The sequence below is a fragment of the Phocoena phocoena genome, chromosome 2, assembly GCF_963924675.1.
Source record: "Phocoena phocoena chromosome 2, mPhoPho1.1, whole genome shotgun sequence".
Lineage (NCBI taxonomy): Eukaryota > Metazoa > Chordata > Mammalia > Artiodactyla > Phocoenidae > Phocoena > Phocoena phocoena.
In genome coordinates, this window is record NC_089220.1 from 4,245,546 (window position 1) to 4,272,971 (window position 27,426).

At 62.1% G+C, this 27,426-nt stretch overlaps 1 protein-coding gene across 4 annotated transcripts; it reads left to right on the forward strand.

Moving 5' to 3' along the window:
• On the forward strand, positions 1–27,426 carry BEGAIN (brain enriched guanylate kinase associated). 4 transcript variants are annotated; one of them, XM_065871520.1, is made up of 8 exons: positions 1–32; positions 822–850; positions 16,565–16,654; positions 20,745–20,906; positions 22,069–22,135; positions 22,592–22,699; positions 25,057–25,140; positions 26,068–27,426. In XM_065871520.1, exons 2-8 carry the CDS (start codon positions 837–839, stop codon positions 27,424–27,426), a joined length of 1,884 nt encoding a protein of 627 aa, XP_065727592.1. In that variant the 5' UTR covers positions 1–32; positions 822–836. The 4 variants fall into 4 exon arrangements, with proteins under 4 accessions (XP_065727592.1, XP_065727593.1, XP_065727594.1 ...); XM_065871521.1 differs by lacking the exons at positions 1–32; positions 822–850; positions 16,565–16,654 and having other exon boundaries at positions 20,749–20,906; positions 26,086–27,426; XM_065871522.1 differs by lacking the exons at positions 1–32; positions 822–850; positions 16,565–16,654; positions 25,057–25,140 and having other exon boundaries at positions 20,749–20,906.

Here is a 27,426-nt window from a genome sequence, read left to right on the forward strand (position 1 = left end):
TTCGCCGGCGCCCGCAGGGTTAACGGCAGCCGGTGGGCCCCCCGTCCGGCCCTCGGAGGGGCTTCCCGGCTGCGCCGGGCTGGGCGGGGAGGGTCTCCAAGCCGCGCGCGGATGGGTCTGCGCAAGCCCGGCAGGGAGCCCCGCTGGCGAACAGGGCGCGCAAGGGTTAATCCCTTGGGCCCGGAGGGGCGAGCCAGGCCCGGACCCCAGGAGCTGAGGGCAGCAGGGTCCCTGATTGAGGAGTCTGAGGTCCCGACAGCTAGCACCCTCGGATCGTGTGCGTGTCAGGTTCTGCACTTCCATATGGCCCCCAATTGCCCGATTTGAACATTCTCCGACTCGGAGATTCTGCAATTCAAGGCTTGGCTTCCTCCGGGAGGGAGCGCGGGGCTGGAAGGGTTAACGGGCGGGGTGGGGCGTGGGGGGGGGGGGGTGCAGCGGGGACCGCGGCCGCCGGAGAGTTAACGCAGCCAGGCCGGGTCCCCTCTTTTTCAGGCAGGCGAGACTAGGATCGGCCCGGTCAGCGCGGTCCCGAGTACCCGGGTCAGCCCCTTCCTCTCCCCGGGGGGCGTAACTCGGTGCGCGGCGGCCCGGGCGGGCTCACCTGTTACTCGGCCGAGGCCCCGCGCACCCATTGAGTCCCAGGGACTGCGGCCAGTGAGTGTGGGCTGGGGGCGCGCGGGCCGGACTTTCCAACAACCGAGCGGCGTGGGGGTGACCCGCCGCCGCGCCCGCCTGTGCCCGCGGTGCCCAGCTCCGCCCGGCGCGGCCGCGGAGCGCACGCCTCCTGCCTGCTGACCCTCTCGTTTGGTTTCTCGCAGGCCTCTGCCGCAGACATGGAAAAACTCAGGTGAGTGGAGCGTCTTCCGTGCCGCGGCTCCCGGGGCCGGGGTCGGGGATGGGGGCGCTAGGGAGGGCGACGGGAGAGGGCTTTGCCCGAGCGCATCTACGGCCCGCGGCCGCCCGGCGGGGCTGGCCCGGGCCGGTATGCGTGTGTGTGGTGCGTGTGTGTGTGCGCGCGCGCGCGCGCGCGGCTAGACCGCGGGGAGCGCCGCGCGGGGGGTCCCCGGCCGGGCCGGGGCCGATGCGGCTGCGGGTGGGAGTGCGCCACCCAGGGCCGGGACGGCGCGCGCGCGGGTTTACGCGGTACCCCGGGCCCTGCCCTGGACTTTGGATTGTCCCCCGGGACCCTGCTCCTGCCGTTACGCATCAGTCCCCCGCGCCGGCCGGTCTCCCATCCCCCAGCTGACAGTTGCCTGTTCTGAGTTTTTAAGTTTCCACCTTGTGGGGGCAGGGGTGGGGGATGGGGTCCTCCCGGCGGGCCAGGCAGTCGCGTCTTGGAGCCATTTTAGGGGAATCCCGAGAGGGCGTCTGGGGAGAGTCTCCCTCGGCCTCCCTCCAGGTGCTAAACTTTGAGCCTTAAGGACTCCACTGGGCGCCCTTCTCGGCTGGCCCGGGATCAGTCGATTTGAATATTCACAACTTCCCTTGGGCACCCTGACCCCCACTTTGGGATCACCCCTCCTGTGTCTTCCTTCCGGAAGCTGAACCGAGGCCCAGCTCTGGCTGCTGGGTTTCAGGAAGATCCGCGGGGCCTGGAGGGTCTCTTGGCCTCCTCCTTTCCCCTCTTCCCCCCTCCCAAGGCCAGGATCAGCATCCCTGGGGAGGCAGCTCGGTAGCAGGTGCACCCATTCCCCAAGGGGCAGGGATCCAGCAGAGCCCAGCTTGTTCCAGTGCAGGTCCCACGGTCTAGGGGAGAGGGCCCTGGGGCCTTCCCAAGTGACCCTCAGTGCTGTGGATGAGTCACTCGGGAATGCCCAGGGGGACCCTGGGGACAGGTGGGCCCACACGGAAGCCCCAGACTGGACATGAGAGCAGGGCCATCTTCTGGCCGCTGAGCTGGAGTGCAGCCCTCCCCTGTGGGTCCCACAGGACCAGAACCCATTTGTCTTGGGCTGGGAGGAGGAGTCCAGTCTCTTAGGTCGTAGGAGCTCAGACACAAAACCAAACATCCATCAGCCAGGCCCACCTTATCATGGTCAAGGTCCAAGTGGGACTGATGAGGCCCAGATGGCGGCAGCTCTGCCTCTGGCCACATAGATGAGCTCAGGCCTCTGACCTCATGCCAGGACCCTCCTCTATACCCCCATCGGCTATCATCTCACCAGTACCCCTACTGGATGGGGCTGTCTGTGGAGGAGGCATCACTACGTAGCTGGGACTTGAAAAGAAGGTAGCATTCATGGGGCACCTTGAGGCCAGCCTGGTGGGGGGCCCCCTCTCTGGTTCTCTTTCCCTCTCTCCATGCCCAGCCTGGAGCTCGTGAGCAGGAGGGACAGAGACATGGCCCAGCCTGGCTGGAACACAGGTGGACAAGTGAGCCGGGTGGGCAGATCCACTGTCTCAACTGCTGAGGGCACTGAGCATCTCTTTGTTGGGTGGGCTGAGGGCTTCCCTGAGTGGAATCCTGAAGGTTGGTCGCAGTGGCCAGGGCCCAGGCTTCCTGGCTGCACTGAGGCATCGGAAGCAGAGCTCAGAAGCTGGTGGGATTGGGGGTCCCGTGTGGCCAGGACACAGCATAGCCTCCCAGAATTGGGGAGCATCCTCCTCTCCCTCTCACCCTATTGGTAGTTTCAGAGCGACCTCGAGGGCCTTTCCAGACTATTTCTTCCCAGCCAGTACTGGGGCTGCCCCTGTAGGGTTCTGCCCTGCATTTAGTGTCGGGGGTCCAGGACCAAGAGGCCCCGAGGGATGTAGGGGAAGCTGGTCAGCATGGCCTCCCATGGTGTAGGTCACAGGGTCTTCTGGCAAAGTCCTGACCCTCTCTGGGGCTCAGTTTCCTCATCTGTAAAGTGGGTATCCTGAGCACCCCCACCTTGCAGGGCTGTTGGGAGGACGACCTGAGATACTGGGGTCTGACGGGCCTCACCTGGGAGCTGGCCCACAGCAGGGGTCCAGGTAGAGGTTCACTGTGGGGCATCCGACCTGCACAACTCTGGGTTCCCAGGCGGGAGAAGATTCATTTGTGGTCCAAGTGAAGGGGTCTTGGCTGTCCAGCAGGATGGCTCTGTGCCGGGGTCCTTCCTCCTGTCCTGGGGCCCGCATCGCAGGCTGGGCCTAGGAATCTGAACTGAGCTCCGAGGGGGCAGGCCCTTTGCCCCGTCCAACACACACACCCACCCGCAGTGCCTGAACCACAAGGACTATGTCCTGTGACCCTCAGCGGCTCCCTTTGTGAGCAGGTACCCAGCTGGGGCTCCCTCTGCCTGAGCCTCTCTCCTCACCACCCAGCCCACGCTGCAGCCCCACTTCTGAGTCCCGAACTAGCTGTCACCTTCATGCCTCTCTGCCTTTCATGCCTCTCATGCTGTTGTCTCTGCTCAGAATGCCCTTCCACCCACCTTCTTGTCCACATGACAGACTAGTTATCCTCCTTGTCACTTTTCTCTGTGGCTTTTGTGACTCTCCTATCCCTCACCCCCAGATGGGCTCATTCCCCCTCTGGGGGTGCGCTGGTGCTGAGACAGGTCAGCCCTCCAGAACAGGGACCCAGGCCCAAAACACAGGCCCCCAGGGATCCCAGGTTGGAGACACTAGCCTGGGGAATCAGAGAGGGCTTCCTGGAAGCAGGGACACTTGAGCCAAGGCTTAAAGAATGAATAGGAGTTTGCAAGGAGGACAGATAGGACGAGCCTTCCTAGAGGTGCAGAGTCCTGGGGGCCTGAGGAAACAAGGCTGTGTTCAGGGAGACCGGTGAGGGGTGGGGAGAGGAGGTCGGTGGGGTGTCCTCTGTCCTCTCCGCCCCGCCCCGTAAGGAATCCCCTGCGAGCAGAGCATGGGGTCCATTTCTCCAGCCCCAGATCTGGCCGCCTCTGCTCTGGCCTGATGCATGCCCCCTGCCCCTCGCTCACCCAGCTCTCCTGCCTCTGACTGCTTGAAAAACTCTTCCTGTGACACTCAAATATTTGCAGATATTAGCGAGTCCCGGCTGGCTGTCAGCACGCGGAGCCGCTGCACCGCTAATCCCAAGTTAATCCCCTCCTCTGCCTTGTCTGCCCCGGCTCCGCCTGTCTTAACAACCGCCGCCGTGGCCGCTTTGCTGCATGCCTTTTGGCAAGCCATTTCCTCTGTGGGAGCCTCAGTTCTCTCCTCTGTCATAGAGCAAAGTGGGTCAGTCGCCTCACATGGCACCTGGGACACAGAAGGTGCCTAGGAAACCCAGAGCTATTCCTGTTCCAAGTCCACCCCTCCCCCCACAATATAATTGTTCAAAGTTGTGAACTGTGATAGGCATCTAGAAAAAGTAATAAACATCTGTGCCGTTTAGAGGTTAACTTTAGGACGACCGCCACCCAGGTCAACAAGTTGAATGCTGCCAACCTCCCAGGGATCAGCCCCCATCGAGACCCTTCCCCAGTCACAGCCCCCTCCTCCTCCCCCGGAAGTCTTCAGGATCCTGGCTTTTGTGATAAAGTGGTTGCTTGTTTTCTTCCCGATTTGGCCGCCTGAGAGCATCCCTAACTGACATCGTTTTGTTTTGCCCGGTCTGGAACTTCACATACATGGTGTCTATTAGCCTGTGCTTCCAGGTTGGCTTTTTTTTTTTTTCCACTAAAACATCATGTTTTCGAGAGGCGTCCTTAGAGTGCGTGGAACTGCCCATTGCTGGCTGTCTTGGGGAACGGCATTTATGAGTGAAGTTACCTCTTTGTTCACTGATGGCCATCCGGACGGGCGGCTTCCTGTGACCGTGCCTGTCCAGGTGCTGGGGAGCTCGTGCAGCCTTCCTGGGGTGCCTCGGGGCGGCACTGCTGGGGCACAGGGCACGCCCACCGCCAGCTTTAGGAGATGAGGCCACGCCCTCCCCGCGGCACTGGGACTCCCTGCGTCTCCGCAGCCTCCCCTCACTGGGCTCCCTCAGGCCACAGGCGGGGAGCTGCTCCTCCGGTAGCGGTAGCGTTAATTGCGCGGCCCTGGATTACTGCCCATTTGGGCTTCCTCGTTTGTGACTTCTGTGTGTTTTTCCATCGCTTGTCCTATTGATTTGGAGCTCTTCAGAGAGCCCTTGTCAGTCACACGTGTGGCAAATGCACCTCCCGCTGGTTGCTTGCTTCTCACTCTTTCAATGGTCCTCTGATGAACAGAAGTTCTTGATTTTAATTCCGTTGAATTTCTCTTGAATCTTTCAGGCTTTTACTTTTTGATGAAAGCTTTTTGTGTCTTGTTTAAGAAACCTTTCTGACGTCATGAAGCTATTGAAAGTGATTTTCGCGTACGGTTTTGAGGTCAGGCTCCTCTTGGTCGTCGTTCTTTGTGGGTTTTGGTTGCTGTTGTTGTCTGGTTGGTTGGTTTGGTTTTGGTTTTTCGTTTTGTGTATATGTGGTTTTTTTTTGCTTTTTGTGGTTTTTTTACTTTGGGTTTTTCTTTTATTGGTTTTGGGGATTTTTTTGTTTTTTGGGTTAAAAAATTTTTTTTGGTTTTTTGGCTTTTTTTGTTTTCTGGTTTTCTGGGCTTTCTGTTTTTAAATTTTTTTTTGGTTTTTGGAGTTTTTTTGGGTTTTTTAATTTTTTCGTTTTTTTGTTTGGGTTTTTTTTGTTGTGTTTTTTGGGTTTGTGTTTTTGGGTTTGTGGGAGTTTGGGGTTTTTTTGTTTTTTGGCTTTTTTTTGTTTTGGGGGGTTGTTTTGTGGGTTTTTTGTGTTTTTAATTTTTTCATTTTTTGTTTTTTAAATATTTTTGGTTTTCCTCGTTTTGGATTTTTTTTTTTTTTTGCTTTTTGGGTTTTGTGGGCTTTTTAATTTGGGGGTTTTTTGTGTTTGTTTAGTTTCTTGTTTTGGGTTTTTTTGGCTTTCGTGGGGGTTTGGGGGTTTTTTGATTTTTGGCTTTTTTTTGTTTTTTTGGGTTTTGTGGGTTTTCTGTGTGCTTTTTTCACGCAGACGCCAAACGCTCAGGCCCATACTCTTGATTCTTTCGCGTCACCCACGGGTGTTGCAGGGCTGCCTATACCAGACGCCACTCGCTGTGCCGAGACACTATGCCAAGTGCCAGGCTGACGCCCAGGAGGTCGCCCCAGAGATGCCGAATCGCACTGACCTCATTTCCAGAGGCTCTCCCTGCCCACCCCCTCTAACCACCAGGCCTCGATGCCGCTCCTCAGGTCCATCAGACAGGCTCCTGCCCCAGGGCCTTTGCATGTGCCTTTCCTTCTGCCTGGAATGTTCGTCCCCAGATATCCACGTGACTCCCTGCCTCCCCTCCTTTCACATCTTTCTCAAATGTCATCCCTGGTCAGGGTGGGGCTCCTGACCACTCATTCCATGTACAATTATAGCCCCTGCCCCAGCCTCCTCCTCCTCCCTGCCTTGATTTTCCATCTCCCTCATCCCCACCTGACTCTCAATTTGTCTTATTTATTTATCTTATTTGCATCCGCCTCCCCGCCAAGAACAGCAACTGACTGCTGACCCCCAGCACTTAGAGCTGTCACGTAGTAGATGCTCAGTAAATGCTCTGGAATGAGACCAAAGTGTGGTGCACAGTGAGGAAGGAGGATGGGGAAGAGCTATTCCCCACGCTTCATGATGCCCGAGAGGGGGGCCTCCACTCTGCCTCCCAGGAAGGGGAGTGTTGGGGACATTTTGCCCCCCACCCCCTCAGGGAGTAGTGGTTTTTTAAAAAAAATCACCCCGTGAGAGACCCTCAGAGGTGTGAGAGCCTCCACCGGAGGGATCTGGCCTCAGCAGCATGTAGGGGAGCCTTCCTGAGGGAGATGCTTGGACGGAGATAAGGAGGAGTGGGGGGAGGGCATTCCCGGCAGGGGGTCCGACGTGGGCAAAGGCCCGCGGGCAGGGGGGATGCTCTTCCTCACCTGGCAGCTGAGCTCTGCCGTTCTCGGGCTCTCGGCCTCCTGCCCCTGCCAGCCAGGAGGGATCACGGAGCCGAAGGGGTTTGGGGAAACAGAGGCCAGAGGCGGAAAGGGGCTTGTCTAGGTCTCCGGGGTCAGGACAGCCACAGCCTCCCGGAGCAGCTGGACACTGCCCAGTGGGAGGAGGCCTCTGTGTCTGGGCCAAAATTTGCAGCCCACTCGCCCCTTCCAGCGTTCCCTCCTGAGGGCCACACCCGCACCCTTCCCAAAGCCCAGAGTGAGGATGCACCTCCGAGGCCTCCGGGCCCCCACTGACCCTTCAGAAAACCCAAAGCTCTTGTGTGGCACCCAGCGCCCCTCTGTGTGGCCACCTGAGCCCTGGACCCAGCTGCTCCTCCCGACTCTGCCTCATTTCTAAACATGATTCTAGCAGAGGAAGTCTTATGCGCTAATTCTTACTAAGCTGTGAATGACTGCCTCACTTTGATTTCTCCCTTTGGGAGTCAGGGCATTATAAAGGGACCCTCCACATGGACTGTTCTCTCTTACCTTCTTCTGCCCTGCCCTTCCAAGTCTCCTGTCCTCACAGCCCATCTGAGTCCCACTCCTCTGCAAAGGCTCCCTGATGAAGTACGTGGTTAAGAAGGTGGACTTAGCTGGATTTGAATCCCAGACCTGCCACTTACTGGGCAAGTTTCTGAACCTCTCTGATTCTCAGTTTCTGCATCTCTGAAATGCAGACCATAATAATAGCACCTAACTTGGAAGGTTGTTTTGCGAATGAACTCGTGAACGTGGAGCTGGGCACGTGGCTGGCGCTGTGTGGGCCGCTTCACCCTGTTAGCCTCCTGCCCGCCTCTCACATGGTCTCATTTGTTCCCAGACCCTGTTTCCCCAACCATTGGGCAGACAGCATTATTCCCATCGTGAAGGAGAGGACCACCTGGCGAGGGGGGGTGTCGGGCTGTGACCTGCAGACCTAGACTGAGTTAGGACTGCGAGAGCATTTCAGAGTCGGGGGCAGCGGGCCGGCTCTGCTGTGCCCCCAGACTGCATTTTTCCCAGAGAGGGCACATCACCAGCTCTGGTGGCGGCTGAGTATTTCAGAGCAAGGACGTGCCGTGTACCTGTTTCTCAGCATTCTGCCTCACCCCCATTAACCACGGGCAGAAAGCCAGCCCTGACTGTTTGAGATCTCTGGCCCCCTCCTGCACGCTCTCACCCTACCTTCATGACAGCCTGAGAGCTGCCGCATCGCCTGCATCCCTCGACAGGCCCGCTGAGGCTCTGGAGGCATTGCCTATCAGGGCGCCGGTGTCGGGGACGAGGCCTGGGTGTCTTTCTTGAGCGATGGAGCTGCTGCCACCTGACGTGGGAAGGATGGAGATGGGGCAGGCGGGGATGCACGAGATGTCTGTGGGATGGGTGCTCGGGAGCAGGTGTCCTGGGATCCTCAGCCCTCGTGGCAGACAGCATGGGGGCGTGCCCTGCCAGGGCAGGGGGTTGCGCCTCTGTGTCCTGGCCAGAGGGGCTGCCACGGGGAGGGTTCTATCCTGGCTCCCATGCTCACTAGCTGGGTGCCCTTGAGAAAGGCCCTGGCCCTCCAGGCCACAATTCTTTCATCTGTACAATGGGTAGCTTCCCCACTCCCTGCCAGGCCTCGGGTGAGGATTCAGTGAGGGGACTGTCAAGGGCACGCAGTAGGTCTCACTGGGTGATTGAGTGATTGAATGGGGGTGATCTCGGGGGAAGCTTCCAGAGGAGGTGATGGTCACAGGTGTCCTTTGGTTACTGATGGGGAAACTGAGACCCAGAAAAGCAGCCTCCTTCCTCGGCCCCAGTGCCTTGCGACCACCAGCTGCTGCTAAAAGCTATAATCATAACGCCAGTGTTCTTTTCTTCCAGATTCAGTTTGGCCCCCAGGACTGTCTCCTGTGGGTGTGGAGAGGTGCGGGGTAGGTGGGGCGGTGAGGGCAGAGGGACCAGGGACCAAGGGCATCCCGGAGGGGCCCAGGGGCACGTAGAGAGCGCCGGGATGGGGCAGGCCACCCTATGCCCCACGCTCCAGGGTCATCAACAAGCCTCCCACAGCCCTGATTACCTTTACGATCCCCAGAATTCTGGAAAGCGGGCCCCACCGCCGGTCCAGTTAATGCGTGCCCGTGTCTGTGGTGGGGTGGTCACATGAATGAAGCCAGCGTGGGCTCCGTGGTGGGCAGAGTGTTGCACGGCAGCCTCTTCTCACCTGGGCTCCAGGGCGGCGTGGCGGGCGCTGGGAGCTTCATCTGGGAGCCTCGCCAGCGGTAGCACCACACCACCCACCCGTCCTCCCAGCGGACGCCCCCTGAACACGGATTCTGGGCAGAGAGCAGGTGTGGCCTTGGGGCAGGGGAGGGGTCCAGGGCCAACGTGTGCACAGTCCCACCCTCCAGGCCCCCTCCGTCTAGGGGGTGAGGAAAGAGAGTAGATGAGCAGCGGTGCTGGGCTGGGTGCTGGGAAAGACGAGGCCAGGCGGGGGTGCCCAAGGAGCCCCAACACAGCCAGAAAGGGGGGCCTTGGGGGCTTCCTGGGGCCCGCTGTGTGGCTGGCCCTACCTCTCCTGAGGCAGTCCCGACTCACCCACCAGAGGGACAGCCCCAGGCCGGAGCCTGTCGCCAGTCCTTTCCGCTGTGGAGCTCCCCTGGGGCTCCCGGCGCCCCGAGCGAGGGGACCGGACACTTGGCCCGCACTCAGGGCCAGGCGCTCTCAGCCTCCTGCCAGCTGACCCAGGCCTGGGCTCTGGCCACACTCATCTCCCGGCCTTTGCCCAAGCTGTGTTTCCCGCGCAGATGGCTGGCCTTCTTCATGACGGGCACGGAATGACCTCTCCTGCCGGTGCTGGAGGCCCTCCTCCATGGGGTCACCTCTGTCTACGTACTCGGGCTGCCAGATAAAGTACAGAATGGCCAGTGAAATTTAAACGGATTTAAATAAATGTCACTGGGCATCCTCTACTTTATCGGGCTCCCCGATCTCAATAAACAGCTGGATGCTTACTTAGTGTAAGTACTTCCATGCCGTGTTTTGCACACATACACTGAACACTCACTGTTGACCTGAAGTTCACATTTCACCCTCTCATGGTCATTTCAGGGGGCTCAGCCCTTATGGGAATCAGAGAGCAACTTCTTCTGGCAGAGCCAGACAAACAAAACCAACCCCCTAAAGCCGCTGACCTCAGAGGCAAGGAAAAGCCCAAAGCACTGGGAGCTGTGGAGGGGAATTCGGGTTGATCGTCAGGAAGCCTGCAGCCTGTTGACCTGGCGGGGGGGGGGGCGGGCGCTTTCTCCCTCTGAGCCCCCGTTTGCTCATCTGTAAAATGCAGTCACTCTGTGTTTTTCATTCATCCAGTGAATGTTTATTGGGCCCTCCTGGTTGCCAGCCTCTGCTGCAGGGTCTGAGGACCCAGCAGGGAATGAGGCAGACAGAAATCCCTGTCCCGGGGAGCTGCCACTCCAGGGGGTGAGGCCAAGGACACACAGGCCCGGCAGGGAAACGGGGAGAGAGGATGCCTGCAGAGTGTAGGAAAGGCCTCGCCAAGAAAGTTGCGTTTGAATGTTGACTGAAGGAGGAGAGGGGCAGCCGTGGGGTATCTGGGAGACGGATCCAGGCAGAAGAACAGCACGTGCAAAGGCCCTGAGGCAAGGCTGTGCTGAATGCGGCTGGAAGGTGAGGTCCAGGGGGCAATGGGAAGGCCACCTGCCATCAGGTGATCAGCGTGAACACGTTGGGTTTGACCCAAGCGATGCAGGAGCTTTGGCGATGGGGGGTGGATTGGACTTAGCCTTCGACAGGACCCCTCTGGCTGAGAGCGGGTGAGGGCAGGAGCTAGTTAGGAGGCTGTGCAGCAATCCCGCGCAAGAGAAGTTGGACTCAGCGTGGTGGGCGGCGCTGGAAAGAGAAAAGGAGTCAAGGGTGCCTCCAGGCTCGGGGAGGAGTGCTGGCCCTGCTGGGTCGGGGCAGGGATTGGGGAGGGCAGGCTGTGGATTTGGGGAGGGCGAGCGGAGTGGGATGCAGTGGGCCCCACAGGTCTGTGCCGCCTGCGAGATATCCAAGCAGAGACGGAGGCAGCAGGGGGCATGCACGCCTGGAGTCGGGGAGACACGAATCTGGGGGCCCTCAGTGGAGCGATGGTATTTGTGGCTGGGGCCACCATGGGGTGAGTGTACCCAGGGCAGGAGAGAGATTGGAGGCACTATTCCTGGGTCCTGCTGGTCAGGAGGCCAGGGAGACGAGGGCCACCCGCAGAGGGGGCTGAGAAGGACGGCCAGGTGAGGATGGTGTTTGCAGGAGGAGGGAGGCGTCTACCGTGCCGTTGGCCGCTGAGGGCTCAGGTCGCCTGAGCACTGAGCTCAGGGACCGGCGAGAGCTGGTTCAGCCAGGTTGGGTATTGGTCCTGGCAGGCTGGGTGCAAGGACAGGCAACGTTTCTTGGAGCAGAGAATGAGGACAGGTCCAGGAGGGCCAGCAGAGGGTTGATCTCAGTATGGCAAGCGTACCTCCGTGTTCTTGTGCCAGAGACAATGATCCAGTAAAGAGGGGGAAACTGGTGGTCTGGGAGTGAGGGGAGGGTAGCTGGAGCCGCGCCTGGAGTGGGCGGAGGGGCTGCCTGGCGGGCTGTCTATAGTAACAGGCGGGCAGATGCTGGTAGGTGGGGAGACCTGGCGGTGGCATCTGCGAAAGTTCCCTAGGGGTGGCTTCTTTTTTCCCGTGGAAGAGGAAGCGAGGTCATCAGCTGTGAGTGGCGGTGCGGGAGGAGGCGTTGGGAGGTTGCGCAGAGAGGAGAACGTGAAGGAACGGAACAGGGGTTGTGGTAAGGTTCCCGGGTCAGTCTGCCGGATGAGCAGAAAGGGAGGCCTGTCAGCTCGGCCGTGTGACTTCCTGCCATCTGTACAGGTGCAGGCGCCGAGTCTATGGACAGCTGACCCTAACCAGAGTGGGGTTTGGGAGGTCCGGGAGGGCTTCTTGGAGGAGGTAGATAGAATGAACTAAAGAACAGGGGAGGGGGTGTTCTCAGCAGGAGGGGCAGCATGTGCAAAGGCCCGGCGGTGACTCTGCAGCTGCTCCGCCCACTTGCCCAGGTTGCTCTTCTTTGTCCTGGCCCTGAGCACCCCTGGGTCCACCCGCCCACTGAGGGCTCCCAGGCTGCAGAGCTGCCAGCTTCTAGCACCTGGGTCTGCCTTGATGGGCGTGGGGGGAGGGGGCGGCGGGAGCAGGGCTGCAGCCGCCCGATAAGATGAGGTGGAAGCGAGATGAAATGTTCCCCGCAGCGTCTCCCGTCTCCTGTCTCTGGGCAGGAGAGCAGTGGAGCGTCCGTGTCACCGGGCCGCGAGGAGGGAAGAGGGACTGGTTCCACTGGATGACCTCGGTCAGCAAACCAGGAGAGAGCAGGGCCTGAGCAGGCGTAGAGTCTGAGGTCACCCCCTGTCTGGCTTGAGTGGGTGACCCCTCCTGGCTGTGGGCCCCCAGGCCAGCCCTGTGGCAGTCCCCTCCCCCAGTACACACGCACACGCACGCGCACCCCTGCACGCTGTGGTACAGTGGCCTGGCGTGTCCAGAGTCCCCTTCTCCGTGCACGTGGCGTTGCTGGTGAAGTTGTTGCAGAGGCAGCCAAGGGGCTGCCCAGGGGCTGGGCAGGCGTGTCTGAGCCACAGACCGGTGCCAGCCAGATGCCCAGGACTGTTTCCCTCCAAGGAGACGCTCACGGCCCACCAGGAAGCGGGATGAGCTGTGCTGTGGGACTCCAGGCCCCTGCCCTTGACCCTGCCGGGTGGCTCACCTCTTAGACTCCAGCCTCTGCCTCCGTCAAGCTGGCCGTGGTCGACCCTCACAGGGAGACCGTGGCTGTGCCTTATCGTGATTATGATGTGTGGGAGACGGTTCAAGGAAGAGTAAAGGGCTGCGATTTGCACTAAAATCTGGCATCTCAACGTGAGGGGAGGAACAGCTGGCCCAGTGTTGAACCCCAGAGGGCTGTGTGACGTCATTGCCATGAACCTCAGTTTACTCATCTGTCATATGGGTGTGGCGCACGCCTCCCTCACAGGGTGGCCTGAGACTAGATGAGTAGGTATGTGTGGGCACCTGGGGCAGGGCAGGCCCTCGGCAGGTGCTGGGGGCGTTGGTTAACAATTCATGCCCACCTGCCCCTCGAGAAGGGTCCTCAGTGGGTTCCCACTGGGGACACAGGATGGAATCAGTACAGCAGTGAACAAGTTCAAGGGGAATAGAGAAAGACTGTTTGTTCTGAGACACAGAAAAGTGGTGGCCACCAAGCATGGGGGTACAGGCCAGGGCACGGGGGGCCTCGGCAGGGACGAGGGGGCTCTGAGACCCTGCAGGGGTTGTCTCTGGCTCCTTTTGTGGAAGGATGGTGGCACCAGACCTTCTACAGGGAGACTCAGAGATGATGCCAGCATGGGACAGGGACAGAGGCTATTCTGCAGGGACCCGCCCCCGGGCCCACGCAGGGCATCCCAAGAGTCTGATGCGGTGGTCCCAAGGTGCCCACTGGAGGCCCAGCTGGGAGAGGACCAGCTGGGTCTGAGCAGCTCTGGGGGCAAAGACCTTCTCCCAGGGCTGGGCTCACCTTGGCCAAGGTGGCCCGTCAGTGGTAGCTCTGCGGGTGGTTCCATGGTGTCTGCCTCTGCTGGGCATTGCCCTTGACACTGGGAGCTGGCACGAGTCCCTGTGCCATGAGTTCCAGGGTATCGGCCCCTGCGGGAAGGGGAGAGGCCAGTGGGGGAGGGGCCGGGTGCTCTCACCAGCACCTCAGGGGAGCAAGGAGGACTTGGGGGGCTTACGCCCCCATTTATCCAACCCCAGAGTAGGCCCCGGGGATATAAAAAAGCACCGGACCTTGCAGCCCCGGAGATGTTTCTGCAGCCGTTCACGCAACACGTGTTGCTGGTCTCTGGCTCCACGTGGACACAGCACGGGGCACCGGGACGAGTCGGTGAAGGAGGGAGGTGGTCCCAGGGGAGGGCAGGCAGGTAGGTCCCCAGGTCCTTGTCCCCGCAGGAATGAGAAAGGGTGGAGGAGGGAATGCTGGCCCTGGCGGCAGGGGCCTGAGGTGGGCGGGGGGGGGGGGGGGGGGTACCTGGCCGAGAGGACGGCGAGGACAAAGGCCCTGAGATGGAGAGGAAGGGGCTCAGGGTAACCCGGGCACAGCCTGGAGCCAGCGCGCGGGAAGGGGGCCAGCGCAGGGCGAGGTGGGGGCTGTGGGGGGTCTGAGGGGACAGGGGCTTCGGGGAGGAATCTTGGGGAATTTTGCCCAGAGGCGGGAGTAGTCTGGCTGGGTTTCGTGACCTGCCATCTGGCGGAGGGCGGAGACCGGACTGGGGGCCGGCACGGGGCAGGAGACCCGGCCCCGGGACAGAGGCTCAACCCCAGTGACGCTCCCTGGCGGGCAGGCTGGGGCGGGATGGGTGTCAGGGTCCCACCAGTGAGCCCTGGGTGGGGAGGAGTTAACCTGAGCGGGAAGGAGTGAGTGCCATCCTGGCAGAGGGGACACAGCGACAAAGTCACCAAGATGAGAAGCTGCCTGCAGCATGTGAAGAATGGCAAGCAATTTGGTGTCACTGGAGCATGACGGGGGCCGGAGCCTGAGCACGGAGAGTGCGTGTGGAGACAGGCAGGGCCACGGGGGGTGCCGCGGGGACCGGCTCCTGGTACCTGGGAGCCGGAGGGCGGACACTCCTTCAGCCCCACCCGCCCCATCACCACAGCCCACCAGGGAGCACCTCTGCCCCCAGGAACCTTGTTCACACCGCGGAGGAGGGAAGGATGGCCCCCGGGCCCCAGAGCACACATGTCCTTCCTCCCCGTGCCCAGCGCGGCACCACAGGCATGGGGGGTCTCACCCGCATCCCACACTTGCTGTGTGATCTTGCTTAACCTCTCTGGGCCCCAGTTTTCTCATATCTAGGAAGAGGCGCTCCCCATGCCATAGGCCTGAAATGAGAATTTGCGTCAGAACAAGAGCGGTTGTCAGGGATAAATGCCTTGTGTGTGACCAGCGGCAGAGTCTGGGTCAAGTCACAGCCATGCCCCCCATTCTCTGTGCTTCCAGGCAAGCCCCGCGCCTTCCCTGGGCCTCAGTTTCCCAGGGTCCCAGCCTCCCTTCTACTCTTCTGAGAACTCACCTGCCAGGAGTCCCCAGCGGAAGGGCCTTCTGGGGTGGGGACTGGCTGGCGAGGGCTGGGACGGGGACTCCCCCGGGGATTGCTGGACTCAGCCGAGCCGCCAAGGGGAGACTGGGTCTCTGGCTACTCCCACGGGAACGGGCCAGTCCTGCCCCTCCTCTCCGTTCACTCAGCAGCATTGGGGTCATTGGCCAAGAGTGAACCCTGGGCCTGGACTTCCAAAGTCCAGTTCAAATGGAGATCAAGCCGCTGCCTCTCCCCCCACCCCTCCCCCAGCCCAGCCTGCAGATCAGCCCAGGAGACCAGGGCCAAGGGCAGCCCATTTCACAGATGAGCAGATGGGGGCTTACAGAAGTGGTGGTCCAGGGCTGAGAGCTTCCCTACCCGTGCCCCCCCCGCCCCCGCCCCCAGCCTATCAAATCAGCACTTTCAACCTTTTCTGGGGGGAGGGGCAAAATTTGATCCTCGGTAAATTTTTTTTTCTGCACCCCACAGCATGTGGGATCTTAGTTCCCCGACCGGGGATCAAACCCGCGCCCCCTGCAGTGGAATCACGGAGTCTTAACCACTGGACCGCCAGTGAGGATTTTTCATCCTCACTGTAGGAAATATGACAAATCCAGAAAAGTATAAAAGAAAATGTTTTAATTGCCCAGAATCCCACCACCCACCCAAGACAACATTAACAGTCCTTCCCTCCCGTTACCTTGTGTGGCGTCTGTGCGCAGTTATTTTGTAAATGGGATTGTGCCGCCCCTTCTCTGAGCACGTGCACTCGCCCGTGTCTCTAAGCCTTGTCTGGACGCCTGATGTCCGGGGCAGCGTCCTCCCGTCAGATTTCTGCTCTGGCTCCGGGGCCAGCCAGGCCACCGGGAGCCCTCCCTGGAGAGACTACGGGAAGGGGGCGACCAAGCCGACTTGAGCCTAAAGCTGTGATGTACATCCCGTTGCCCCCAAGCAGGGTGGCACCGTGGGGCTGGGGTGGGTCATCCACCCGCCTCTGTCCCACCGCCCGCCCAGCCCAGACAGGCCACAGGCAGGGTGAGTGAGAAGGGGTGCCAGGAGGGGTGAAGTGGGTCCTGTCCTGGACCCCTAACATCCAGTAGGTCCCACAACCTCCAGAATACCCCACTGGTGTCCGTCAGCAGAGGTCGGGGGTCACACGCCCTCCATCCTCCTTGCCTCCCAGGCTCTCTGACCAACGGGTCCTGCAAGGAAGGAGCAGTAGCCGGACAGAAACCTGGAGCTGGGGGAGCCTGAACGCCATGACTTCCCTCTGAGGCTGAGATGGGGATGCAGGCCTGGGGTGGGACTCGGTGCCAGCAATGCACTCGGGCAGCCGGGGCTGGCAGGTGCCTACCCCCCAGCTCCTACGCTCCTACCCTGCCACCCTGCTGATGACAAGGAACTCTCCTGCCGGTGGGGGACGATCCCCCATCTCTCTGTGACTGCGTGCCCACGGCGGGCCCGGCGTGGCCCCCGGTCCCCGTTCTGAGCAGCTCTGTCCTCTTCACCCACAGGCTGCGCAGCCCCTGGGTGCCCTCGTGCCTCGGGCAACCCCGCGTCCTGCAGGGCCGACTGGCCAGGTCCTCACCCTCGCTCTGGGACAGGTAACACACCTGTTGTCTCCCCGGCTCCTCGGTGTCTCTGCGTCTGTCCCCAGACGTCCATCCCACATCTGCATCAACTCCCCCGACAAGGCCCAGAGAGGGGGAGGGTGTTGGCTGCCAGCACACCCTCGCCATTGCTTCCCGGCCATCTGGTCTTGGAGGCGAGGCCCCGGTGTCCCCACAGACCAGCCCCGGGCTCGGTCCTCGGGCTCAGGCCTCTGCTGAGCAGCCAGAGGGGCTCCTGGTGGGAGGCAGGCGGGGTCCCACTCTGCGCCGAGGGAGCTCATCTTTCTCCCCTGTGAGGTGGGGAAGCCTTCCAGGGGCTTCCCACGGGCAAGGAGGGAACCATGAAGCACGCACCCACCAGCACACACCCTGCCGGGTTAGGCCAGATACTGACCAATTCACCAGGACCCAGGTCAAAGCGAGGTGACCCCCCCCCCCCGGGTAGCAGTGTGAGCAGGGCTTCCCGAGCCCCCCAGCCGGGAGGGTGACCCTGATCCAGAGGGTGGGGCATGAGGGATTTCCAGGCCCTCCCTGTGCATCTGTTGAGGGGCCCCCTGAGCCAACTCCACACCAGGTGGGAGGCAGAGGCACTGAGCATTCCCCCCATGGTGCCTGCCCCCAGCATCGTCTCTTGGCGGTTCTGATGATCCGGGGAGTGCAGGGACCACGGTGACAGCCCTGCTTCCTGAGGGTGGGTGCTCCAGCGTGTGGGTGCACACATCCCCGTTTTACAGATGTGGAGACAGAGGCTGAGGTCAGGCAGGGCTCGGGCAAATGCCCTGGGAGGGAAAGGCAGGAAAGGATGGTGGTACCAAACAGGTGACTGAAGACCTCAGGGTGCCCAGCCCAGGGCCCTCCCTGGACCAGGCAGGGGAGGGGACATGTCCAAAGCTCTGGAGTAGTTGATGGCCAGGACTTGGTGAAGGACTGTGAAGGGTGGCCACAGGCAGTGAGAGGGGTCACCGCGGCCTCTCAGGGTCTGACTGGGGACCGCTGGTAGCTGTGACCTTCCCGGGGCTGGGGAGCACAGGGGGCAGAGAAGAGTCAGCACTGGACGCACTGGCTGTGAGGTGCCTGTAGGCCTTCTGGGAGGAGACGTGGAGGGCAGTAGAGCCCTAGAGAGAGGTCGGGGCTGCAGATGGAGGCTGGGGAGGAGTTCGTGTGTGGCTGGGCACAGAGGACCTTAGGCCTGAGATGTGCGGGGAGGGGGCAAGGGGTAAACCAGGGCCCTGAGGATCAGCCTCGGGGACGGAGCTGGAGTGGCAGAGGTGGGGAAGGCGTGGTGGGGCACCGGGGTTGGCGCTGCTGTGACTGAGGGACCAGGGGGGCATGTCCAGGGCCAGGGCCCAGGTGCCTCCAGCAAGCGGGCTGGGGGCTGTGCCAGCCCAGGGCTGGACCCGCTGCGGCTGAGGGGTGGGTGGGTGGGTGTGAGGGGCTCAGGAGGTGAGAGCAGTACTTGAAGGGTGGTGGGACAGAGCCGCCCAGTATGTCTGGAAGGCCATCCGGAGGCCAAGGGTAAACTGAGGCTGGGGTGGGCCAGCTCGATGAAGCTGGCTGCCTCGCGAGGGGCGGTCGCGGCTCAGATGCCTGTCTGGTGGGTCCCGGCTCTGCTCGGAGCCCACCTCACAGCCCTGTCATATTTTCCTCCTACACGTGCCTTGTTGGTGAACCTGCTCCCTTGTTCACTGTTTGTCTACTCTCGAGACTATAAGCTCCGCGGGGCGGGGACCACGTTTGTCTCATTCGTGCTGTGAGGCACAGGGAATGGCGGGACAGGGCAGGAAAGGAAGGAAGGAGGGTGACGGGTGGATGCATCGTAGGGGGATACGGCTGGGTCACGTCAGGGGTGGACAGTCTTGACGGCAGGGTCCGAGCTGTGGCTGCAGGCGAGTGACCAAGGTGGGGGAGGGCGGGGGCTCAGGTGGCCCCACGGGTGCTCTCACCTCTTCCCGAGGGTGCAGACCCCGCCTGTACCCTGTGACCGACAGCCCCTGTAGGATGACTGACTTCAGGGGCCGCCACCCCACTCCCACGCCTGACCCCGTGTGTGCATGGGGCCCTGGATGACATGGGAGAGCCCCCAGGAAACTCACCAGCCCCCTGGGGAGAAAGGCCTGGGCCAGGGGCAGTCTGGGGCCTGTAGCTGCAGGGGGCTTGGAGTGAATCAGTCAGGCGTGCTGTCTGGAGGAAGCGGCAGGGCCTGCTTGGCAGCCATGGGCAGGCACTCTGCCACTGGTCTCCCTCCTTGCTTGTCACTCTGCATCTTCCTTGGGGACCAACTCTTGGGAGGACCCACCCCGCCCTTCTCTGAGGTTCTCAAAACGTAGGCAACTCTTTATTTTTATTTATTTATTTATTTATTTATTTATTTTGGGGGGTACGTGGCCTCTCACTGCTGTGGCCTCTCCCGTTGCGGAGCACAGGCTCCGGACGTGCAGGCTCAGTGGCCATGGCTCACGGGCCCAGCCGCTCCACGGCATGTGGGATCTTCCCGGACCGGGGCACGAACCCGTGTCCCCTGCATCGGCAGGTGGACCCTCAACCACTGCGCCACCAGGGAAGCCCTATTTTTATTTATTTTTAAGAATGTAGACCTGGGCAGGAACCCAGGAAGTCTTAATCGGGGCTCTCTGGGTGTGCGCCTACGGTAACACGTGTGGTTTACAGACAGGGCCCGAGACTGAAGCTCACTCTACCCTGGGCTCTGGAGGAAGCCTCCTGCTTGCCCACAGCAAACCCACCAGAAGTTACCATCCAAAGGGTCTTCGCTCCAAATGGTCCCCTGAGGAGGGTTGGGCTTCCTCCAGCAAACAGTTAGCCCAGTTGGGCCCCTACTCCGACCCAGACACCTCTCTGAAGCCAGGGCTTTGTGTCCCCAGGGCAAGATGGGGGCAGTCGCAGGTGGACTGGGGGGGTGCGTGGCGGGGACCAGCAGCCAGGTCTGTGTGATGGCAGGGACCCCGCCCACCCCGTGACACCATGGAGTTCACCTTCAGGCTGCACCATTCTGGGCTTCGTTGTGACTGTAATGTAGGGGGTGACGGGAAAAGTGCAGGGGGTGACAGAGCGAAGCGCACACCCAGGGCACTGAACGGCAGCTTGAACCTTAGCCTCACTCGTGGCTAACAGCCAGCAGAACTCCCCTGGTGCCCCTCACCCACCGGGCCGCTCTCCCTTCCCTGCAGAAATCAGCCCTCCCGGCTATTAAAGGTGAGTCCTTCCCCCTTGGCCCCTTCTGCGTGCTCAGCCAGTCAGGGGAAAGGTGCCTCAGGTCAGCCCGTGGTTAGGTGCTCTCTGGGATAGGAGGGTGTGGCCCCTGCCCTGGTGGAGTTCACGGCCAGTCCCCTGGGTGTGGCCACCACACCTGTCCCTCCTGCCTTGTGCCCGACGGTAGCTGATGTGAATTGATGGCATATGGCTCAGAGGGTGAATCATCCCGTTTCTGTTTCCTGAGCATGGGAACTCGGCGGCCCGGGGTCCCAGAGGAGCCCTCAGTCTGTGGGGAAAATAGTGCCTCAAGAGCCAAGCCTGGCCCTGGAAGGCTTCCTGGAGGAAGGGAGACATGAGCAGGCCAGTGGTTTTCTGAGTGTCCGATGCTCTGTGCAGCTAGCTGGCCACTGTGGCGGATGCTACCTGGACGTGGGGCATCCAGGCTCATCCTCTCCCTGGCCCGGAGGTCACACAGCCTGCTGGGACCACGCAGTCGATTTGGGGAAGACAGTCCTGGTCTAGGGTGTGGCACTAGTGCCTCTGGGCCTCAGCGTCCCCAGCCAGCGCTGTGGAGGAGCAAAAGTGGGGGACCCTGTAAGCGGTGCCATCTGGAGGTCGGCTTCCAGACCGAGAGACTGGGTGCCGATGGGTGCTCTTTAAAGCAGGGTCCTTTAAGCCGCCCCAAGTACTTGCCCCCGCCAGTGCCAGACTGGCTCAGGGTCAGAGACCCTGACCCCCGGGGCGGGGGCTGGGCGGTGTGCGTGCCTGTGGTGCGTGTGCGCGTGCGTTGGTGCGGCCGGGCGCACCCCGTGCGCACCCACCGGCGCCTCGAGCTCAGCGCCGCGGCCCGGCCCGCCGCCGCGTGTCGTTGCAGCGCGCTGCAGGAGCAGAAGGGCGAGCTGCGCAAGCGGCTGTCCTACACGACGCACAAGCTCGAGAAGCTCGAGACCGAGTTCGACTCCACCCGCCACTACCTGGAGATCGAACTGCGCCGAGCGCAGGAGGAGCTGGAGAAGGTCACGGAGAAGCTGCGCAGGTAAGGGGGCGGGGCCATGGAGGGGCGGGGCCGGCGACCTGCCGCTAGCGGAGCCGCGCCTCCCACCCGAGCTGGTGACCCCATTCGTACACGGGGAGTCCAAGGCTCAGCGACGGCAGGCTTTGTGCCAAAAGCTGCCAAACCAGAATCTGAACTGGCGCTGGCTACTGCCGGGTACAGGCTCTTCCCAGGCACCTCTGCGTCCCCTGCTCATTCCTTCTCTTGTATTTATGTGGTGGGGCGGCAGCATGACACAGAAGCAGCCATCTCCAGACCCAGACCCCAGCCGCTGTCGCCTGGGTCTCTGACCGGGAAACGATGTCCAGCCTTGGAGGTGAACCAGCATTTAGAGACGGTTCCCTCGAGCAGCACAGCAGGCAGTGGCAGCAGGCTAGGTGTGCGGGACCCTGAGCAATGACTCCCTTAAAAACAAAACTTCTGTAAGCATCGCACTGCACGTGTAAGATGGGTATTCTTCTAAAAGATGTTACACGCTTCCCAGGCTTCTTTTAGGAAGAATGTAAAGAAGACGCAAACTTTGCTGTTGGCTTGGTTTGTTGTAAATGTTTATAGAGCATTGGATTTGCGGTGAGGCTGTTTGTCCCTTACTACTTAAGCACCTCCAGCCTCAGTTTCCCCACTCGCAAGACAGGGGCCATACCACTACACGTAGGTTGTCGAGAGGATGGACACTGCCCCTTCCACCGTCACACCGCATGGCGGCAACGGCTTCCCACCCAACACCTGCCTCCGTCTCAGCCTCTTCCAGGGGGAACCGTATCCGATTCACTGTGTGTCCCCAGCACTCACCCCAGGGCACGTCACACAGTCTTAAGGTTAGACCCCCTGCTAACCTGCTATTGAACTGTGAACCCTTTCGCCAGCCTTGTAAGGACTGTGTGTAAACTGTGAGTTAACCGGCTCTGAGTGAGGACCCGACAGAGTCCCTTGTGAATAACAGGCCTTCCCTTCTCATCTACAGGGGTCCTCGGCCCTGGCCCAGGAAATGTTGCAACGAGTTAGCTTCAATCAGATGCTTTCTAGCACAGGAGCAGTTAGAGCAGGGTGGGGCCTGTGTTCAGCCCTCAGCGGGCCGTATGGCTACAGGGGCCGTGGGAGGGTCAGGCCTGGCACAGCAGTGACGTCAAGGCCTCCGTTCCAGGATTCAGAGCAACTACATGGCGCTGCAGAGGATCAACCAGGAGCTGGAGGACAAGCTGTACCGCATGGTGAGGGCACGCCACACACCCCCACACCCCAGCACTCCCAGCCCTGGGCCCCCAGCTCTGGAACCATGGTGAGGACCTCGGGACTGGTGGTCATGCCCTTGCCCGTGAGGAGCTGGGCCAAAGGCCTCGTTTCCACCCTGCCCGCTCCCTGCTCCCCGGGGGTTGGGCCAGTCCCACCTGTCTCTGCCCTGATTGGGTGCTCTCCAGCACTCACCTGTCACTGTCCCCACGGTGCAGAGGAGAGACTGAGGCTCAGAGAGGCAGTGACTTGCCCAAGGCCGTCTGGCTCCTCCCTGGCAGAGCGGGACTGGAACATGGGCTGCCCTGTGCTCTGACCCTTGCGTGCCTTGGCCTCCAAACTCTTCCTCATTATCGGCCGCGAGAGGGGACCCAGGAGGCCCCAGGCCTTGGCTGGCTGCTGAGCGCCTCCCTCTTCTGCCTGTCCCCCACCTCCAGGGCCAGCACTATGAGGAAGAGAAACGAGCGCTTAGCCACGAGATCGTCGCCCTCAACAGCCACCTGCTGGAGGCCAAGGTGACCATCGACAAGCTGTCAGAGGACAACGTGAGTGCTGGATTCCGACCCTGAGGGGCTGGCGCAGGGCCGGGTGGACAGACGGGATGGTCAGGACCTCACGGAGTACCTGGGCATTCGGGGAAGGATGGGGGCGGCCTCACAAACTGCATCCCGCGAGACCCTCTACTGGCAGGAGATGGGACTTGAGATAGGGAGCATGGGGCCACGCTGTCCCAGTCAAGGCAGGGCTTCCTGACCCCAGGGTTGGGGCCTTCGGCCACTCGCAGTGGACATCAGAGTCCTGTGGCTACCCGCGGGTCCTGACTTCCAGGGTCCCGCGAGAAGGGCCCCGCTGCCCGCCACAGACCCGTCAGCTGAGCACACACTCACTGATTGGCATCTGCTCCTCGCCGGGCCAGACCCTACGAGGCTCTGAGAATACGTGTGAACAACACAGGCAAGCGCCCTGCCCACGTGGAGTTTACATCTGAGCAGGGGAGTGGGGAGGGCGGACAGTAAACAGGATAGATATGTCAACTGTGTAGTGACTTAGAAGTGCTAAATGCTGCAGAGAAAAATAAAGCAGGGGATGGTGCTGGGAGTTGCCAGTTGCAGGGTTAGGGAATCTCAGTCGGGTGCTTCTGGAAGAGGCTGCTGGAGCTGAGACCTGAAAGCGGTGAGGGAGCTAGCCATGGGACAGCGGGGAAGGGCGCTTCTTCCAGGCAGAAAGAGCCACAGTGGCAAAGGTGGGTCTGAGTAACTTGAAGACCAGCAAAGAGACCAGAAGGGGCTCTTGTGGGGAGGAGAGGCCGAGGGTCTGAGATCAGAAGGAAAACAGGAGGCCGCATTGTATAGGCTTCGATAGGAATCTAGGGGGTTTTTCTGAGTGAAGTAGGAAGCCACTGAAGGTTCTTGAACAGAGGGGTAGCCTGACTGAACTTACTCTTACTGGGCTCCAGTGGCTGCTCTGCTGAGGACAGACCGTAGACGACAAAGCCATGAGTGGGAAGGTCAATGAGACAGCAATCTGGGAGAAAGACGATGGTGGCTTGGCCAGGATGGCGGCCAGGGAGGTGGGAAGCGGGGGGCTTGGGTTCTGGTTATATTTTGAAGCTGGAACCAAAGTGATTGACCGATTTGGGATGTGGGTTATGAGAAGAAAAAAATGCGTCCAGCCCGACTACAGGGGTCAGAGTCTGCTGGAAGGGAGCCACCTGCCGTCTCCTGGGCTGGGACCTTCTGGGGGAGACGTGGGAGGGGGTGGCAGGCGTGGGGCAGGAGCCGGGCCCTGGACAGCCAGGTGGAGATGCCACAGGTAGGAGATGGCGGAAGAGTGCACAGAGATGAGGGGCGGCTCTCAGAAGACTGTTAACAACTTGGTGGCAGGTCTGGGCTGGCCAGACAGCGCCTGCAGCCCTCTGATGCCAGCCACAGCCAGTCTGGGGCCTCACAGGAGCCCAGTTCTCAGCTCTCAACCAACTATACCCTTTCAGGGATGCACTGAAGGAGTGGGAGACCCGGGTTCCCTCCACTGTGCAGGCCAAGCCAGGGCACCAGCCTCAGTACAGAAGGTGGAGGGGCGGCAGCCACCAGGACCAGGATGGCAGGGGCGCCCACGCCCTCAGCAGCTCACCTAAGCTGCAGGACGCCTGGGCCTGGTTGACTTGAGACTATGGGAGCAGGTGGACCTCAGGGCCCATCGGTGGACCCCAGACCCCCCGCCCCCATCAGAGCCCTGGCTGCAGAGGGTCCCTGGCCGGCAGTGGGAACCAAGGCCCAGCGGCAGGCACGTGCAACAGAGATTTTCCAAAGATGAAACCAAAACCCCTCGATGCCTACTGTTTGCATCTGTTTTCAGCTCAGGAGGCTGAGCTGGTCCCCGCCCGGACCTGGGGTCACACAGGCCCTCTGCCCCCCACTCGCCCTGACCCTTGCCCGGCCCTGCAGCCACGCCCGAGTCCAGGCCTCACTCTGAGACGTGGGAGCGGCAGGCCCGTTCTTCGTCCCTCGCCGTTGCCGGCGCTCTCCACTGCGTTCCCTTGGGAGGGACTCAGAGGCCGCGGGCAGGGAGACCGGGCCTGGTGTCCATGCCTGGGGCCTCTGGGACTTTAGGGCACGTTGCGGGCCCTTCTTCTCCCACTGCCCCCCACCCTGTGGGAGCTTCCCACCCGGGTCAGTGGTGGGACTGCCTGGGAGGGCGCCCTCCATGCACCAGCGGCTCCAGGTCAGAGCAGGGGCCCCCGTTCTGCAGGCGAGAGTGTGAGGCCCAGAGAGGGTCCTTGTGCTGCCCACTGCACAGCCGGCTCTGCCCGCCGGTTTCCGCATTGGCCACTGGGCACCGGTCAGGGTGGCAGTGACCTCGGCGAGGGGCGAGCCTGTGCAAAACAGCTTCTCTTGTCTTTTAGGAGCTCTATAGGAAGGACTGCAATCTAGCGGCCCAGCTGCTGCAGTGCAGCCAGACGTACGGCAGGGGCCATAAGGTGTCCGAGGTAACGTGAGCCCCGCCCCGGCCAGGCCCACCGCTGCCCCTGCCACCACTCAGGGCCCCTTCCTCGCAGGTCCCACCCTCGAGAGCGAAGGGGCTGGCTGCGCCCGAGGCCCCCTGACCCTACTCGATCCTGCCGTGCCCTGGCCTCTCTGGGTACGTGGTGGAGGGACCACCGCATACACACCTCCCCGCCAGCCCGGACAGCCGGCGCACCCCCCCCCCGACCCCGTTTCCCCACCCGCTGTGTGAGCCCCCCTGAAACCCTGTGGTTTAGTTTGGGTACAATCCCTAACAGTGCTCATTTCAGAGATAAGAAACTGACTTCACACGGAAGTCACTGGGCCAAGGCCACGGGGCCCAGCCTCGGACCCAGGTCTCCCACCCCAGCCAGGCTGCCCTTCCCCTCACCCAGGCCTTTCCACCTTCCGCCTCCCCGAGCCTGGGCCACACCTAAGACGCTCACAAAATAGATCAAACAGTAGCGGGACGCCCCCCACAGGGCACCAGGCGCTCCTGCGGAAACCGCTGGGCGCCTGGCCCTCAATCTTTGTCGCATCTGTTTCTGAGTCTGTCTGGTTTGGGAGCACCCAGGCCACGTGCGTGGGCCGGGGGTGCCCTCCCAGAGACCCTGGGGCTGGGAGAGCAAGTCAGCCCCTCAGGGGAAGGCCCGAGAGAGGCCTGAGACAGAGCCGGGCTCCAGCCTCCAGGCTCTGCGGTGCCCCACTGGAGTGGGCCGGGGTGGGTGGCGGTGACCAGGGGTTCGCAGGCACATCCCGGGAGCTTGCGAAATAGAGCATCCCGGGCGTCGGCTCCAGCTGGTGGGATTAGAGAGGCCCTGGGCAGGTCCCTGGTGGGTCAGCCTCGGCTGCCGGTCCGGGGCTGACCGTGACCCCCGTCCCCTCCTCTTCCTCGCGGCGTCCCATTCTAGCTGCCCTCAGAGTTCCAGGAGCACGTGAGCCTGCACATGGAGAAGCAAGGCTGCAGCCTGCCCTCCCCGCTCTGCCGCCCGGCCTACGCTGACAGTGTCCCCCCCTGCGTCCTCGCCAAGGTGCTGGAGAAGCCAGACCCTGGCAGCCTGTCCTCCCATCTGTCAGATGCCTCAGCCCGTGACCTGGCCTTCCGCGACAGGCTGGAAAAGCCGGGCCCCCGGCCCCCCTACAAGGGGGACATCTACTGCAGCGACACGGCCCTCTACTGCCCCGAGGAGCGGCGCCGTGACCGGCGGCCCAGTGCGGACGGGCCCGTGACCGACGTGGGCTTCCTGCGGGCCCAGAATTCCACTGACAGCGCGGCCGAGGAGGAGGAGCCCGAGGCGGCGGCCTACCCCGCGGGCTACCGGCACGGGGCCTTCGGGGGCTACGCGGCCTCGCTGCCCACGTCCAGCTCCTACTCGAGCTTCAGCGCCGCGTCGGAGGAGAAGGAGCGCGCCCAGGCCAGCACGCTCACCGCCTCGCAGCAGGCCATCTACCTGAACAGCCGCGACGAGCTCTTCGGCCGCACGCCGCCTGCGGCCTACGGCAGCAGCCCGCGCTACGCCTCGGCCGCGGCTGCAGTGGCCGCCCCGCTCGAGGCCGAGGCGGCCCCGGGGTTCGCGAGGACTGTGTCGCCGTACCCCGCCGAGCCCTACCGCTTCCCGGTCTCCCCCGGCCCCCAGCCCGCCCTGATGCCCCCCAACCTGTGGAACCTGCGGGCCAAGCCGGGGTCGGCCCGGCTGGCCGCAGAGGACGTGCGCGGCCAGTGGCGGCCGCTGAGCGTGGAGGACATCGGCGCCTACCCCTTCCCGGCCGCCGCTGCAGCCGCCGCCGCCCCCGGCCGCGCCTCGCCCGGCGGCTTCAACGACCGCTACTTTGGGGCCGGAGGCGGCCCGGGCGAGAAGGCCGAGGGCCGCGCCAGCCCCCTCTATGCCAGCTACAAGGCTGACAGCTTCTCGGAGGGCGATGACCTCTCCCAGGGCCACCTGGCCGAGCCCCGCTACCTCCGGGCGGCCGGTGACCTGAGCCTCAGCCCCGGCCGCTCGGCTGAGCCCCTGCCCAGCTACGCGGCCAGCGAGGGGGAGCGGGAGAGGCTCGGGGTGCAGCTCTGTGGGGCGGGCGGCAGCCCCGAGCCCGAGCACAGCCCCCGGAGCTCCAGGGACTCCCTGGAGCCCAGCTCCATGGAGGCCTCCCCGGAGATGCACCCCGGCGCCCGCCTCAGCCCCCAGCCCGCCTTCCCTCGGACCGGCGGCTCGGGGCTCAGCCGCAAGGACAGTCTCACAAAAGCCCAGCTCTACGGAACCCTGCTCAACTGA